This window comes from Oncorhynchus kisutch, unplaced genomic scaffold, assembly GCF_002021735.2.
Source record: "Oncorhynchus kisutch isolate 150728-3 unplaced genomic scaffold, Okis_V2 scaffold1220, whole genome shotgun sequence".
Classification (NCBI taxonomy): domain Eukaryota; kingdom Metazoa; phylum Chordata; class Actinopteri; order Salmoniformes; family Salmonidae; genus Oncorhynchus; species Oncorhynchus kisutch.
In genome coordinates, this window is record NW_022263165.1 from 14,365 (window position 1) to 32,253 (window position 17,889).

Genomic DNA, 17,889 nt, shown 5'->3' on the forward strand with positions numbered 1-17,889 from the left:
GGTTCAGTTGGCTAACTCATTTACCTGGCAGGGGGTGAACTGTTTTACAAATGCTTGACAATAAAATAGTAAAGTTATACCTAAAAAGGGAATTGTCAACAGAATGACTGCGAAAGATGAAACATATTTGTGGCGAGAGAAGATTGAGGAGAAGCTCAAACGGGTAACGTTAGGCTCGCTGGCTAATTACAGTAGCTAGCGTTAGCAAATCAAGTTCTCGTCCATGAACTAGGACTAACGTTAGCAGCTGTAGCTTGTATCTAGTAACACGCCTGGGTTAGGGTGTCATTCAGACCACACAATGGCTAGTGAACACTTCACATGTCTGTCCAAATATTATATGACATTGCTTGCTAGAGTAGTAGACTTACTAACGTTTTGACTATTTGTATGAGAACTCACTGTAGCCTCATTAAATGCGACAATAATATGTAGGGAGAGCTAACGTTAGCCAAATTAGATTAAACTAGCTAGCTACCAATCCGTTTTCTTCTCAAGGATCAAGATCTGCTGACATTCGTTAGCGACAGCCTCAAAAGAAGTGATCAGCTGACTAAAGGCATGGTAAGCTTAATCTGAAATCAAAGAACTTGAATCCTCTTACCTAAGCTAGCTAACTGTTAGCTACCTGACTTGTGTCCAACTAAAGTTACTGTGTCACAGATATGAATTAAATCAGTGTTTGATATGGGCCGGAGCGCACTGGAACTGAGTACCACACCTCAAATGTGCTACTACTTGAGTTCTTACAGAATATTATTAGCTAAAACGTATTGGTGAGTTAATGTATTGAATTGCAAATGCCATGTCTTAAGATAGCTTCAGTTCTATGCAAGCTTTAACGTGAGACAGTGTAGCTCAAGGTGTGGTGTCCTAGGTGTCCATTCTCTCGTCGTTGGAGGGCCGTTTGGAGCACCTGGAGAACTCGGTCATTCCCATGCACAACAGCACACAGAACCTACTGCAGCTGAAGGGGACAACGCAGAAGACATTATTCTACCTGGACGATGCCATCAGCCATTACCAAGCCGTCCGAGACACAGACAAGGTCATCATACAGGGGTGAGAGTAGGGAGAACGATGTAACACACACACTCACACAAGCCCCATATTTGACCTCGTATACCCTATTCACAATACTGTGTGGAGTTGGCCTGCACTGACCTGGTTAGGTTACATTTAGTTGCTGGAAATATACTGGAAAAGGACAATGATCCAAGCCAGCACAGTTTGTATTGAGAAACCACGAGAGAGTGAAAAGAGTACTACTGATGTTCTGTTAATTGAGGTTCAGTATGATGTTCTGTTAATTGAGGTTCAGTATGATGTTCTGTTGATAGAGGTTCAGTATGATGTTCTGTTAATTGAGGTTCAGTATGATGTTCTTTAATGTTCTTTCTGTCTGTACTGGGTCTGAAGTTCAAATGTATGCAGATGATACAGTGATATATGTGCATGCAAACAACAAGCTGCACAAGAACTCACTACTGTAATGGTCCAGGTTACAAAGTGGCTCAGTGACTCGTGTTTCTCAATGTGAAAAAAACTGTTTGCATGTTCTTCACAAAGAGGGCAACAGATGCTACTGAGCCAGATGTCTATGTGTCAGGGGAGAAGCTCCAGGTGGTATCCGATTTTAAGTACCTTGGCATCATACTTGATTCCAACCTCTCTTTTAAAAAGCATGTGAAAAAGGTAATTCAAATAACCAAATTCAACTTAGCTAATTTCCGATTTATACGAAATTGTTTGACTACAGAGGTAGCAAAACTGTACTTTAAATATATGATACTCCCCCACTTAACATACTGCTTGACTAGTTGGGCCCAAGCTTGCTGTACAACATTAAAACCTATTCAGTCTGTCTACAAACAGGCTCTCAAAGTGCTTGATAGGAAGCCCAATAGCCATCATCATTGTCACATCCTTAGAAAGCATGAGCTCTTGAGTTGGGAAAATCTTGTGCAATACACCGACGCATGTCTTGTATTCAAGATCCTCAATGGCCTGGCTCCCCCTCCACTCAATATTTTTGTTAAACAGAAAACCCAGACATATGGCAGCAGATCCACAAGGTCTGCCATGAGAGGTGACTGTATAGTTCCCCTAAGGAAAAGCACCTTTAGTAAATCTGCATTCTCTGTGAGAGCTTCCCATGTCTGGAATACACTGCCATCAGACACACATAACTGCACCACATATCACACTTTCACAAAATGCTTGAAGACATGGCTAAAGGTCCATCAGATTTGTGAACATGGTCCCTAGCTGTGTGTTGCCGCTCTCCATGTTGTCTGTAGCTTGTGAGGTGTGGAAACACTTTGTTGCTTTTATGAATTTTGTCTTGCTGCTTTTTGTTCTATGCTGCTCTGTCTGTATGCTACGTCTTGCTTGTCCTATGTTGCTCTGTCTGTATGCTATGTCTTGCTTGTCCTATGTTGCTATGTCTTGCTTGTTCTATGTTGCTATTGTCTATATTGTAATTGTTTTTAATAACCTGCCCAGGGACTGCGGTTGAAAATTAGCCGGGTGGCTAAAACCGGCACTTTTACTGAAACGTTGATTAATGTGCACTGTCCCTCAGTATGATGTTCTGTTAATAGACATTCAGTATGATGTTCTGTTAATAGACATTCAGTATGATGTTCTGTTACTAGAGGTTCAGTATGATGTTCTGTTAATTGAGGTTCTGTTAGAGGTTCAGTATGATGTTCTGTTAATTGAGGTTCAGTATGATGTTCTGTTAATTGAGGTTCAGTATGATGTTCTGTTAATAGACATTCAGTATGATGTTCTGTTGATAGACATTCAGTATGATGTTCTGTTAATAGAGGTTCAGTATGATGTTCTGTTAATAGACATTCAGTATGATGTTCTTTAATAGAGGTTCAGTATGATGTTCTGTTGATAGAGGTTCAGTATGTTCTGTTGATAGAGGTTCAGTATGATGTTCTGTTAATAGACATTCAGTATGGGTCAAGGGAGAAGGAGAGGGAGAATAGTCATATTTGTGTCAACTATGTGTGTCAAATACATGACTGATCAACTGATAATTTTAGAATTAAATACATAATTTTTTTCTGTATGTACGTGTTTCTTTGCAAAGGCCTACAGGAAGACTATCTGACTATCTAGCCTGTGTTCACCGACTCAAGAAAGCAGAGGAGTACTTTCAACAGGAAGACCCGGACGGGCCTGAGCTGAATATGCTGGTAACACTCTCTTCATGTATGTCTGTTGCCATCTCTAATTCAATCAAGCCAGGTTCTCTTTGTAGACGTATGAATACTATCAAACAGTTGGACAAGAGAATAGAGTATGCTTCGCTTCAGTGAAAGGGTGCTCATTAATCACAAGATGCCTTATTTTACTAGAAGAGATGGTCGCTATTAAATCACTACAGTCACTATCCAATAACTGTTAGATTTAAATCACTACAGACACTATCCAATAACTGTTAGATTTAAATCACTATATAGACACTATCCAATAACTGTTAGATTTAAATCACTATGTAGACACTATCCAATAACTGTTAGATTTAAATCACTATATAGTCACTATCCAATAACTGTTAGATTTAAATTACTATATAGTCACTATCCAATAACTGTTAGATTTAAATCACTATATAGACACTATCCAATAACTGTTAGATTTAAATCACTATATAGACACTATCCAATAACTGTTAGATTTAAATCACTACAGACACTATCCAATAACTGTTAGATTTAAATCACTATATAGACACTATCCAATAACTGTTAGATTTAAATCACTATATAGACATTATCCAATAACTGTAAGATTTAAATCACTATATCCAATAACTGTTAGATCCTCCGATTTGAACGTACAGCACACACTGAGTGTACAGAACATGAACACCTGCTCTGTCCATGCCATAGACTGACCAGGTGAAAGCTACGATCCCTTATTGATGTCACTTGTTAAATCCACTTCAATCAGTGTAGATGAGGGGAGGGGGGGGGGGGGGGTGACAGGTTAAAGAAGGATTTTTAAGCCTTGAGACAATCAAGACATGGATTGTGTATGTGTGCCATTCAGAGGGTAAATGGCAAGAAACAATATTTAAGTGCCTTTGAACGGGGTATGGTAGTAAACTAAGATCTCTAAACCACAGTTGGGTTCAATTCCAGTCATTTCAGGAAGTCCCCTAAAATTCTAATTTCAATTCTCTTCGATGCTTTTCAATGAGGAACATTTGGAATAGGAACTGACATTTGGTTTACTTTCTAAATTGACTGGGTTTGAAATGGAATTGACCCCAACACTACTCTAACGGTTTTTGCAGAGAGGTCGTTTAGAGAGTGCCAAGTCACAGTTGGAGTCCGAGTTCCAAGTCCTGTTGGGGCGCTACAGCAAGCCAGTGCAGACAGTCAGAATCCTGGATGTCCTGGACAAAAAGTCACTGAATGGGTCTGCAGGCGGAGTGGAGGAGGTACAACTCATACCCCAAACTAGGCTTCAGGACATCATCTCCATCTCCACCTGGCTGATAGGTAAGGTAGTGGTGCTGCCCATCTCCACCTGGCTGATACTGTAGGTAAGGTAGTCGTGCTGCCCATCTCCACCTGGCTGATACTGTAGGTAAGGTAGTGGTGCTGCCCATCTCCACCTGGCTGATACTGTAGGTAAGGTAGTGGTACTGCCCATCTCCACCTGGCTGATAGGTAAGGTAGTGGTACTGCCCATCTCCACCTGGCTGATACTGTAGGTAAGGTAGTGGTGCTGCCCATCTCCACCTGGCTGATAGGTAAGGTAGTGGTACTGCCCATCTCCACCTGGCTGATACTGTAGGTAAGGTAGTGGTGCTGCCCATCTCCACCTGGCTGATACTGTAGGTAAGGTAGTGGTGCTGCCCATCTCCACCTGGCTGATAGGTAAGGTAGTGGTACTGCCCATCTCCAACTGTCTGATAGGTAAGGTAGTGGTGCTGCCCATCTCCACCTGGCTGATACTGTAGGTAAGGTAGTGGTGCTGCCCATCTCCACCTGGCTGATAGGTAAGGTAGTGGTACTGCCCATCTCCAACTGTCTGATAGGTAAGGTAGTGGTGCTGCCCATCTCCACCTGGCTGATACTGTAGGTAAGGTAGTGGTGCTGCCCATCTCCACCTGGCTGATACTGTAGATAAGGTAGTGGTGCTGCCCATCTCCACCTGGCTGATAGGTAAGGTAGTGGTACTGCCCATCTCCACCTGGCTGATAGGTAAGGTAGTGGTGCTGCCCATCTCCACCTGGCTGATACTGTAGGTAAGGTAGTGGTACTGCCCATCTCCACCTGGCTGATACTGTAGGTAAGGTAGTGGTGCTGCCCATCTCCACCTGGCTGATACTGTAGGTAAGGTAGTGGTGCTGCCCATCTCCACCTGGCTGATAGGTAAGGTAGTGGTACTGCCCATCTCCACCTGGCTGATACTGTAGGTAAGGTAGTGGTGCTGCCCATCTCCACCTGGCTGATACTGTAGGTAAGGTAGTGGTGCTGCCCATCTCCACCTGGCTGATAGGTAAGGTAGTGGTACTGCCCATCTCCACCTGGCTGATACTGTAGGTAAGGTAGTGGTGCTGCCCATCTCCACCTGGCTGATAGGTAAGGTAGTGGTACTGCCCATCTCCACCTGGCTGATACTGTAGGTAAGGTAGTGGTGCTGCCCATCTCCACCTGGCTGATACTGTAGGTAAGGTAGTGGTGCTGCCCATCTCCACCTGGCTGATACTGTAGGTAAGGTAGTGGTGCTGCCCATCTCCACCTGGCTGATACTGTAGGTAAGGTAGTGGTGCTGCCCATCTCCACCTGGCTGATACTGTAGGTAAGGTAGTGGTACTGCCCATCTCCACCTGGCTGATAGGTAAGGTAGTGGTACTGCCCATCTCCACCTGGCTGATACTGTAGGTAAGGTAGTGGTGCTGCCCATCTCCACCTGGCTGATAGGTAAGGTAGTGGTACTGCCCATCTCCAACTGTCTGATAGGTAAGGTAGTGGTGCTGCCCATCTCCACCTGGCTGATACTGTAGGTAAGGTAGTGGTGCTGCCCATCTCCACCTGGCTGATACTGTAGATAAGGTAGTGGTGCTGCCCATCTCCACCTGGCTGATAGGTAAGGTAGTGGTACTGCCCATCTCCACCTGGCTGATAGGTAAGGTAGTGGTGCTGCCCATCTCCACCTGGCTGATAGGTAAGGTAGTGGTACTGCCCATCTCCACCTGGCTGATACTGTAGGTAAGGTAGTGGTGCTGCCCATCTCCACCTGGCTGATACTGTAGGTAAGGTAGTGGTGCTGCCCATCTCCACCTGGCTGATAGGTAAGGTAGTGGTACTGCCCATCTCCACCTGGCTGATACTGTAGGTAAGGTAGTGGTGCTGCCCATCTCCACCTGGCTGATAGGTAAGGTAGTGGTACTGCCCATCTCCACCTGGCTGATACTGTAGGTAAGGTAGTGGTGCTGCCCATCTCCACCTGGCTGATACTGTAGGTAAGGTAGTGGTGCTGCCCATCTCCACCTGGCTGATACTGTAGGTAAGGTAGTGGTGCTGCCCATCTCCACCTGGCTGATAGGTAAGGTAGTGGTACTGCCCATCTCCACCTGGCTGATACTGTAGGTAAGGTAGTGGTGCTGCCCATCTCCACCTGGCTGATAGGTAAGGTAGTGGTGCTGCCCATCTCCACCTGGCTGATACTGTAGATAAGGTAGTGGTACTACCTGTTCACCTGTAGTATGTCTCTGTCACTAACAGGAGGAGGTCCCTACTCTCAGCATTCTTGTCCATGTTGTAAACCAGGGTTGGGGTCAATTCCAGTAAATTCCAGAAGTACACTGAAATTCCAATTCACTTCAATGCTTTTCAGTGAGGAAAATTTGCAATTGGAATTTGTTTTTTTACTTTCTAAATGGAATTGATCCCATCCCTGGTGTAAAGTTTAACCACATAATTCAGTGGATTCTTGGGTAGTGTTCTTTAGGAAAAAAAGAACTATTTTGAAACATGTCTAATAAGACGTTGCAAATACGTGTTCTATGTTGCTTGCCCCTACTGAACCAAACCCTGATGTTAAAGGCAGAGTGCAGCAAATGCTAATGATGTCAGTATTAATCCAGGTGAGGGTGTTAATGATGTCAGTGTTAATCCAGGTGAGGATGCTAATGATGTCAGTATTAATCCAGGTGAGGGTGTTAATGATGTCAGTATGAATCCAGATGAGGGTGTTAATGATGTCAGTGTTAATGATGTCAGTGGATGCTCATGATGTCAGTGTTAATGATGTCAGTGGATGCTAATGATGTCAGTATTAATCAGGATGAGGGTGTTAATGATGTCAGTGGGTGCTAATGATGTCAGTGTTAATCCAGGTGAGGATGCTAATGATGTCAGTATTAATCCAGATGAGGGTGTTAATGATGTCAGTATGAATCCAGATGAGGGTGTTAATGATGTCAGTGTTGATCCAGGTGAGGATGCTAATGATGTCAGTATTAATCCAGATGAGGGTGTTAATGATGTCAGTGTTAATCCAGATGAGGGTGCTAATGATGTCAGTGTTAATCCAGGTGAGGATGCAGCTCTGACAGCTAAGAGGAGAGTCTCTGCCAGCAAATTCAAAACACGGTCACTGGAAAGAAACCCATCCCACCACTCTCAGGGAAAACTGGAGCCCAGCAGCTTTTTCACCAATAAGTCCTACTGCTCCAAACTCAAAACACAGTCTCTAGGCAGAAAGCCATCAATAGAAAACAAGCCATCAATGGACTCTCTTGGAAAACTGAAAGCAAACAGCCTGTTCACCAAGATGATCGGCCTGAAGTCATTTGGTAAATTCAAAACGCTGTCCCTGGACAGAAAGCCATCACTAGACAAGAATTCATCACTAGACTCCCTCGGAAAACTGGAATCCAGTAGCTCTTTCACCAAGGTATCCACCTCGAAGCCGTACAGCAGACTGAATATTCCCGATATTAGACAACCGTCTTTGGAGTCCATCCCATTTCTGCCTAGAGACTCCACCTCCCATACCTTCCCATCTTGCAAACCCAAGCCCCCAGCTTCCACCTCCTACATCCTGCCATACTTCAGACCCAAGCCCAGCTCAGCCTTTGGTAAGTTAAACGCAGTCTTGGTGGCATCTCTTCTATTGAGAGGGTGGAGGCGTATCTGTATCAATTAGCTTTCTTAAATATACGTAACTGAACTGACGTTTTGGTGAGGGCCAAGACCCTCCCACATGTCCCCTCTGGGGGGGTTTCCCTGACCTCTCCCTGCACAATTATCCTTCACTTCATTGTATTATATGTTTGTTGTATCTGTTTCTTTATGTTCTAGGGCTCGTGTATCTGTAACACGGTTTATCTCTGCCACAGCGGACCTAGGATTCATAGCATACACACCCTTTCCTAGGATTCATAACATAAACACCCTTTGCTCCATTGATCAGTGGTCATTGTAATCAGTCGAGCTGTTATTGTTCCACAGATCTCAAGGCCCACTACGCCATGGTGCGCTCCAATCAGTTGGACTGCTCCATGAAGGGTTTGAAGGACCACAAGAGTAGGAACCTCCTCTGCCCGGTGTTGCAGAGCAGGCGTGTGGATTCTGCCGTCAAGAAGAACAAAAAAACAGGTCATGAAAGTCCACCTTGCACACCACCTTCATGATGGTTATACAGTGCCTTGCAAAAGTATTTATCCCCCTTTTTTGCATTACAACCTGTAATTTAAATAGATTTTTATTTCGATTTAATGTAGTGGACATACACAAAATATTCCAAATTGGTGAAATGATTTTTTTTTATTGTTTCAAAAAAACTGAAAAGTGGTGCGTGCATATGTATTCACCCCCTTTGCTATAAAGCCCCTAAATAAGATCTGGTGCAACCAATTACCTTCAGAAGTCACATAATTAGTTAAGTAAAGTCCAATCTAGGTGTGCAATCTAGGTGTCACATGATCTCAGTGTATATATACACCGGTTCTGAAAGAGTCTGCAACACCACTAAGCAAGGGGCACCACCAAGCAAGCTGCACCATGAAGACCAAGGAGCTCTCCAAACAGGTCAGGGATAAAGTTGTGGAGAAGTACAGATCAGAGTTGAGTTATAAAAAAATATCTGAAACTTTGAACATCCCAGGGAGCACCATTACATCCATTATTAAATCATTGAAAGAATATGGCACCACGACAAACCTGCCAAGAGAGGGCCGCCCACCAAAACTCACAGACCAGGCAAGGAGGGCATTAATCAGAGAGGCAACAAAGAGAAGATGGATGGCTTTAAATACAGGGAAATTCTTGAGGGAAACCTGTTTCAGTCTTCCAGAGATTTGAGACTGGGACGGAGGTTCACCTTCCAGCAGGACAATGACCCTAAGCATACTGCTAAAGCAACACTCAATTGATTTAAGGGGAAACATTTAAATGTCTTGGAATGGCCTAGATCTCAAAGCCCAGACCTCAATCCAATTGAGAATCTGTGGTGTGACTTAAAGATTGCTGTACACCAGCAGAACCCATCCAACTTAAAGAAGCTGGAGCAGTTTTGCCTTGAAGAATGGGCAAAAATCCCAGTGGCTAGATGTGCCAAGCTTATAGAGACATACCCCAAGAGACTTGCAGCTGTAATTGCTGCAAAAGGTGTCTCTACAAAGTATTGACTTTTGGAGGGGTGAATAGTTATGCACGCTCAAGTCACGCTCAAGTTGTTTGTGTCACAAGAAAAAATATTTAGCATCTTCAAAGTGGTAGGCATGTTGTATAAATCAAATTATACAAACTCCCCAAAACATCTATTTTAATTGCAGGTTGTAAGGCAACAAAGTAGGAGAAATGCCAAGGGGTGAATACTTTCACAAGCCACTGTAGTTACAGGGGATGCTTTTCTGTTTGCACATTCCTTTGTGAACATATTACTAAGCATGCCATGGATCCAGGTTTCCCTAAAATAATTACCCTTTATTTCTTATATCAAAGTACTTCCTGGTTATATATAGGACTCTATTTCAAACTTCCTGGTAGAATAAAGGATTCCTTATATCAAGGTACTCCCTGGTTAAATAAAGGTTTCATTAAACTATAGATAGATGATATGTAGTGTTAATGATATTTCCATGGCACTCACCCTTTCACTCCTGTGTTGTGTCACTAGGGCGGGACAGCATATTACACATTGAGATTGAGACCTACATGGCCTGCATCACAGCCTTCTTGTCCCTGGCCAAGAGTGAATACACCATGGTGTCCAAAGTCTTCCCTCTGAACTGCTCCAATACCTTTGAAACTCTCATCCAGGTCAGAAGTGAAGGATATTAAAATGTGATGAATAAAATATTACAACTTTATTGTCAATGTCTGCACAACTGTGAATGTTTGCTTTTGGCTATTATAAGGCTTCACAGTGGCCAGATGATTCACAAAACAAACAAACATTTCATATGGGGAGCTCTTCATAATGGAGCTCATTACAGGTGTATAACCATCATGGTTATATATACACATGGTTCTACATCTTACACTACCGGGGTGATGTGGATTTATTTGGACTCCCTGGCTGTCGGGTATCTTGATGATTCTAGTTTTAGACCAATGATGTCATTGTGTACATGCTGTTATGTACGTGTTATGTACATGGTGTTATGTACATGTTATGTATGTGCTGTTATGTACATGGTGTTATGTACGTGCTGTTATGTACATGGTGTTATGTACATAATCTTGCACTGCAGCACTTTTGTACTTTGATTATGAGTTTATTTAATGGTCTTGAGAAGGATGTGCTCATGAGGGTGTTTAATGTCTGTTTTTATGTGGTGAAGCCGAAGACAAATGTCCACATTGCGTGGACAATAAAGTTGTTCTAATTTGTAATTGTAATCTTATTTCCTTCAGGTGGCTCTGAACCAGCTGATCCAGAATGGGGAGAACATCGTGTCCTCTGTCAGACGAGCCTGTTCACGTCACGACTACACAGCCCTTGTCGCCATGTTACCTGTCCTGGGCCGTCTCCTGGAGGAGGACAAAGAGTTTAACATGTTACTAAAGGTGCCATATAATCCTGAGAGGACAGTGTAAAGTTGAGCTTTCTCTCTATTGTTGTGTGCTCAGGGGGGGTGTCATGGTCAGGGTTGGGGTCAGGGGGTGATCATGGTTGGGGTCATGCTCAGGGGTGTGGTCAGGGGTGTCATGGTCTGGGGAGTCAGGGTCAGGGGTTGTAATGGTCAGGGGGGGGTCAGGGTTGGGGTAAATTATATTTAAATTCCAGTCAATTCAGAAAGGTAACCAAATTCCAATTCCAAACTTTCCTCCTTGAAAAGCATTGAAGAGAATTGGAATTTCAGTGTTCCTGAATTGTCTGGAATTGGGGTCAGTATACTGAGGGAAATGTACAGTCGTGGCCAAAAGTTTTGAGAATGACACAAATATAAATGTTCACCTTAGTTTGTATGATGGCAATTTGCATATACTCCAGAATGTTGTGAAGAGTGATCAGATGAATTGCAATTAATTGCAAAGTCCCTCTTTGCCATGCAAATGAACTGAATCCCCCCCCCCAAAAAAATCCCGCTGCATTTCAGCCCTGCCACAAAAGGACCAGCTGACATCATGTCAGTGATTCTCTCGTTAACACAGGTGTGAGTGTTGACCAGGACAAGGCTGGAGATCACTCTGTCATGTTTACTGAGTTCGAATAACAGACTGGAAGCTTCAAAAGGAGGATGGTGCTTGGAATCATTGTTCTTCCTCTGTCTACCATGGTTACATGCAAGGAAACACGTACCGTCATCATTGCTTTGCACAAAAAGGGCTTCACAGGCAAGGATATTGCTGCCAGTAAGATTGCACCTAAATCAACCATTTATCGGATCATCAAGAACTTCAAGGAGAGCGGTTCAATTGTTGTTAAGAAGGCTTCAGAGCACCCAAGAAAGTCCAGCAAGCGCCATTCAGCTGCGGGATCGGGGCACCACCAGTACAGAGCTTGCTCAGGAATGGCAGCAGGCAGGTGTGAGTGCATCTGCACGCACAGTGAGGCGAAGAGTTTTGGAGGATGACCTGGTGTCAAGAAGGGCAGCAAAGAAGCCACTTCTCTCCAGGAAAAAGATCAGGGACAGACTGATATTCTGCAAAAGGTACAGGGATTGGACTGCTGAGGACTGGGGTAAAGTCATTTTCTCTGATGAATCCCCTTTCCGATTGTTTGGGGCATCCAGAAAAAAGCTTGTCCGGAGAAGACAAGGTGAGCACTACCATCAGTCCTGTGTCATGTCAGCATTAAAGCATCCTGAGACCATTCATGTGTGGGGTTGCTTCTCAGCCAAGGGAGTGGACTCACTCACAATTTTCCCTACGAACACAGCCATGAATAAAGAAAGGTACCAACACATCCTCCGAGAGCAACTTCTCCCAACCATCCAGGAACAGTTTGGTGACGAACAAGGCCTTTTCCAGCATGATGGAACACCTTGCCATAAGGCAAAAGGTGATACCTAAGTGGCTCGGGGAACAAAACATCGATATTTTGGGTCCGTGGCCAGGAAACTCCCCAGACCTTAATCCCATTGAGAACTTGTGGTCAATCCTCAAGAGGCGGGTGGACAAACAAAACCCCACAAATTCTGACAAACTCCAAGCATTGATTATGCAAGAATGGGCTGCCATCAGTCCGGATGTGGCCCAGAAGTTAATTGACAGCATGCCAGGGCGGATTGCAGAGGTCTTGAAAACGAAGGGTCAACACTGCAAATATTGACTCTTTGCATCAACTTCATGTAATTGTCAATAAAAGCCTTTGACACTTGTGAAATGCTTGTAATTATACTTCAGTATTCCATAGTAACATCTGACAAAAATATATAAAGACACTGAGGCAGCAGACTTTATGAAAATGAATATTTGTGTCATTCTGAAAACTTTAGTCCACCACTGTATTATTATGGCTGACTGTGTGATGTCATGTTTCATATTGCCTGTCAGTGCACAACAAGCGGCACCTTGGCCAAGTTTTCCAAACTCGTTACATCTATGAAGACCCTGGCAGCCAGAGCACTGACGGACTTTTCTGCTCACGTCAAGGTACGACATTCTAACCATTCAAAGATTGTTTCAGTTGGAAGGACTTTGAAATATAGAACATTTCATCATCCAGCAAGGGAACCTCTGACTGGATCGGTGTAATAATATGATTTAATCAGACAGACAAGCAGGTGAGTTTCCCAAAAGCTTCATAGCACTGAGATCATTTATTTGGGCCGTGATTGCGTACATTCCAATGACTAAAACGATCTGGAAGCTTTGAGAAACTCAACCCCGAATTGTAATCTTCCCCTTTCTCTCACAGAACAACCCTGATAGGGAGAGTATGTCCAAGGATGGAACGGTGCATGAATTCAACAGCAATGTAACAGCTCTCTTCTCTGATGTTTCCTCTCCATCAGTTTCCATTCAATTAAGTGAATCAGTAATGCCGATGTGCTTATCTAGATTTGTGTAAGGACAAGGGTGTTTTGTTCCAGAGGGGGTTTGTTTCCTTATATTGTTGTATCATGGGATACTAGACAGAAGACACGTCAGTTTCTCACTAAATGTAGAATAAAGTATCTTTTATTTTTTATCCCATTTGAACTGACCTAACTAAAGATGTCTAATATGTTAATAATATGTCTAATATGTTAATTCTCTTACTGTCTCCAGACAATTCTATTCCTGCAGCAGTTGCTGTCCTTTGCAGATGCTGTTCGGTCCATCCTTTATCCTCATGATGTAGACAGTGACACAGTAACTATGGAGGTGTCCAGTAGTGTTCAGGTGGACGTTCAACATGACACTGGTACGGAGTCTTTCTCTTTGTTTTATTAGATTGAGTGTTCGGTTACAAAACTAGATGGCTATTAGATGGTTGGTTTTTCCTCATTGAGATTAGATGTGTAGATATAGAATTGTTTTGTTCACCAGATGCAGATGAATCAGAAGAACAGCCATCAGACAGTCAGGAGTCCAAGGGGAATGACGATCAGAGAGCACTGAGTCCTTATGTCTGTGAGTGTTCAACATGGCTGTGTCTAATATCCAGAATGACCTTTGACAAGGGCAAGACGCTGAATCGTTGGGTCTTAAGGCGTCCGCATGCTTCAGTTCAGCTGGCGGCTAGCCGAAGTCGAGTGGGCTCGCATACCTTCGCTTAAAAATCATTTTAAAAAGTGGCAATAGTACAGTTTGTCCATTTTGAGACACCGTAGCCAGTTTACACTTCCTCAAAATAATCAAATCAAATTTTATTGGTCATATACACATGGTTAGCAGATGTTAATGTGAGTGTAGCGAAATGCTAGATCCAACAGTGCAGTAATATCTAGCAAATAATCTAACAAATTCACAGCAACTACCGTATACACACAAATGAAAAGAGGTGAATAAGAATATGTACATATAAATATATGGATGAGCGATGGCTGTGCGGCATAGGCAAGATGCAGTAGATGGTATAGAGTACAGTATATACATATGAGATGAGCAATGTAGGACATGTAGACATTGTTAAAGTGCCGTTATTTAAAGTGACTAGTGATACCTTTATTAAATCCATTTATTACATTTATTAAAGTGACCAGAGATTTGAGTCTGTATGTTGGCAGCAGCCACTTTGTTAGTGATGGCTGTTTAACAGTGATGGCCTTGAGATAGAAGCTTTTTTTCAGTCTCTCGGTCCCAGCTTTGATGCACCTGTACTGACCTCGCCTTCTGGATGATAGCGGGGTGAACAGGCAGTGGCTCGGGTGGTTGTTGTCCTTGATGATCTTTTTGGCCTTCCTGTGACATCGGGTGGTGTAGGTGTCCTGGAGGGTAGGTAGTTTGCCTCCGGTGATGCGTTGTGCAGACCTCACTACCCTCTGGAGAGCCTTACGGTTGTGGGCGGAGCAGTTTCTGTACCATGCGGTGATACAACCCTACAGGATGCTCTTGATTGTGTTTGTGAGTGTTTTAGGTGACAAGCCAAATTTCTATTCAGAATTGTTCTAAGATAGATCAAGAATTCTGTCATTAATTTGCACGTTTTTGCCGAGATCTTAGTTTCGCAACTTTACATCTAACTAAGATGTTTGGTGCAGTTTTTCTCTGAAAAAATATGCATAAAAACCAGTCGTCTCTCATTGAATGACAAGAAAGACTTTACTGAAAAATCCCTACTGTTGACCAATCACAGACGATGGGGGGTAGACTTCAGCTACCGACCTCAGCCTGCCTCAAGAAAAAAATGTGTGTGCCTGAACAACTGAAAAACTCTTACCGAAGTACAAAACGAAGAAAAACAATACAAAATGTTGTCATAATATATGCACAAACTCTTCCGAACTGTTTCGGCTGGGAAGCATGCGGACGCCATTAAGCTAAGGCAATATGCTGGCTTTGGGCTTTTGGCTCTAAAGAAAGTAAATTCTATACTGGAGGTCCCATAATCTACTTTCACCCCTGATTATGAGTCAGAATCAGCCACAGGTGGTGTTTAGTTCAAGTGCCTTGACTGCCCCCATGTGGTGGCTATGTGGTTTTACATGAGGAACCTTGACTGCCCCCATGTGGTGGCTATGTGGTTTTACATGAGGAACCTTGATTGCCCCCATGTGGTGGCTATGTGGTTTTACACGAGGAACCTTGACTGCCCCATGTGGTGGCTATGTGGTTTTACACGAGGAACCTTGACTGCCCCCATGTGGTGGCTATGTGGTTTTACATGAGGAACCTTGATTGCCCCCATGTGGTGGCTATGTGGTTTTACACGAGGAACCTTGATTGCCCCCATGTGGTGGCTATGTGGTTTTACACGAGGAACCTTGACTGCCACCATGTGGTGGCTATGTGGTTTAATAGGGAGCCTTGACTGCCACCATGTGGTGGCTATGTGGTTTTACATGAGGAACCTTGACTGCCACCATGTGGTGGCTATGTGGTTTTACACGAGGAACCTTGACTGCCACCATGTGGTGGCTATGTGGTTTAATAGGGAGCCTTGACTGCCACCATGTGGTGGCTATGTGGTTTTACATGAGGAACCTTAACTGCCACCATGTGGTGGCTGTGGTTTAATAGGGAGCCTTGACTGCCACCATGTGGTGGCTATGTGGTTTTACATGAGGAACCTTGACTGCCACCATGTGGTGGCTATGTGGTTTTACATGAGGAACCTTGACTGCCACCATGTGGTGGCTATGTGGTTTAATAGGGAGCCTTGACTGCCACCATGTGGTGGCTATGTGGTTTTACATGAGGAACCTTGACTGCCACCATGTGGTGGCTATGTGGTTTTACATGAGGAACCTTGACTGCCACCATGTGGTGGCTATGTGGTTTTACATGAGGAACCTTGACTGCCACCATGTGGTGGCTATGTGGTTTTACATGAGGAACCTTGACTGCCCCCATGTGGTGGCTACGTGGTTTTACATGATGTTCATGATTTCCCTTTTCCAGGTAAAGTGCTGGAGCATCTCCAGTACAACCTACAGAGTAAGGCCAAGGTGTACGAGGACCACGCTCTCGGGGCCATCTTCCTCCTCAACAACTACAACTACATCCTCAAGTCAATAAAGAAGTAGGCCCTCTCTTTGTACATTTCCAAAGTGTGTGTTAGCTGTAATATTCAGTGTGGATGAACCATTGCTTGAGTCTGGCATTAGGGCCTTGCATATTAATGAACAGGGTGTTGTGAAAAAATTCTTACACAGGGATACTCAAAGTCAATCTTAAATGAACCATTGTTTATTGTCAGCGCGCTGGAGAGGTTCCAACCAACTCAATGCACCATAGTACACATGTCAATCAGGAGCTCTGCCTGGGCAGTCCCAGCAGTTGTCTTATATATGACTATACATAGACAAGTTATATTTGCATGATTTAGCATAATTCATTAATCATTACCATCTTGTTTCATTCATGTGACCAGTCAATACTGTTTCATAACATGTGACAGACCAATACTGTTTCATAACATGTGACAGACCAATACTGGTTCATAACATGTTACAGACCAATACTGTTTCATAACATGTGACAGACCAACACCTCACAAGGCTTCTTTCTCTCTAAGCTGAGACCTTGAAACTGAGATTTTTTGTTTGTTCTCAAAACATGGTAGTTCGTTCTCAAAACACGATCTGGGCGTACTGCCAAATTGCAGCTACTGATAGGGGATTTGTACAGTCAGCCACTTGCATGAACACAGAAATTGGTTTATAGAACAGCAGATGAATAGAACACAGAAATTAGTTATAAGAAAAACACAAACATTAATATTCCCATTACAAGGGTCATGTTTATTAGGCAACAAATGGAAGAAAACAGTCAAACAGGGAGGGACTACCTGGAATTAAGAAATGAGAAACGCGCATTTTATTTTTCAGTTACAAAACTTTTTCTGTAGCGTGCCCTAATGAATACGAACCTGGTCATGCAGTTTACCAGTACGCGTTCCGGAACTATAATAAATCTTCATTTGAGACCCCTAAGGTTGAGATATTAACTAGGCCTACACAACAAAATGATCACTCAAAGTGACCTACATTTTGACTTTCCATGTTCTTTAGTTCAGGGTTGTAAGTGAATTTGTCACAGCTCACAGGGGTGGCAGACTAGTTATGACAGGGACATCTACCTGCAGGTCATCTCTGTTTGAAGTGGTTAAAACCAGCGGCAGGGATCCGGAGGTTGAGTACGGGGAACTGATTGAGCAACAGAAGCAGGTGTACCAGCACAGGTGAGGGACCAGGAATCCAGAGGAGGAAGAAGGGAGTGATGGAATCAAACATTGTCTAACATTAGTCCTGATCATTATGTATTATTAGAAGAGACTAGCTGCCTCCTGCTAGCCTGAAATCCACAGCCT

General features: G+C 43.5%; 1 protein-coding gene across 7 annotated transcripts in view; it reads left to right on the plus strand.

Annotated features, from left to right (window-relative positions):
• LOC109877208 (exocyst complex component 7) overlaps positions 1-17,889 on the plus strand; it is a 24,108-nt gene continuing 6,219 nt past the window's right edge. For 3 of the 7 annotated variants that reach the window (XM_031817980.1, XM_031817981.1, XM_031817982.1), the window contains exons 1-15: positions 1-163; positions 499-564; positions 878-1,062; positions 3,107-3,212; positions 4,319-4,526; positions 7,574-8,119; positions 8,493-8,639; positions 10,162-10,304; positions 10,902-11,054; positions 12,987-13,085; positions 13,351-13,410; positions 13,704-13,839; positions 13,965-14,048; positions 16,479-16,599; positions 17,665-17,760. In XM_031817980.1, coding sequence (XP_031673840.1) covers positions 104-163; positions 499-564; positions 878-1,062; positions 3,107-3,212; positions 4,319-4,526; positions 7,574-8,119; positions 8,493-8,639; positions 10,162-10,304; positions 10,902-11,054; positions 12,987-13,085; positions 13,351-13,410; positions 13,704-13,839; positions 13,965-14,048; positions 16,479-16,599; positions 17,665-17,760 — 2,210 coding nt within the window. In that variant the 5' untranslated portion in view covers positions 1-103. The remainder of the gene's footprint in view (positions 164-498; positions 565-877; positions 1,063-3,106; positions 3,213-4,318; positions 4,527-7,573; positions 8,120-8,492; positions 8,640-10,161; positions 10,305-10,901; positions 11,055-12,986; positions 13,086-13,350; positions 13,411-13,703; positions 13,840-13,964; positions 14,049-16,478; positions 16,600-17,664; positions 17,761-17,889) is intronic. The other 4 variants (XM_031817985.1, XM_031817987.1, XM_031817984.1 and 1 more) reach the window with 3 other exon arrangements.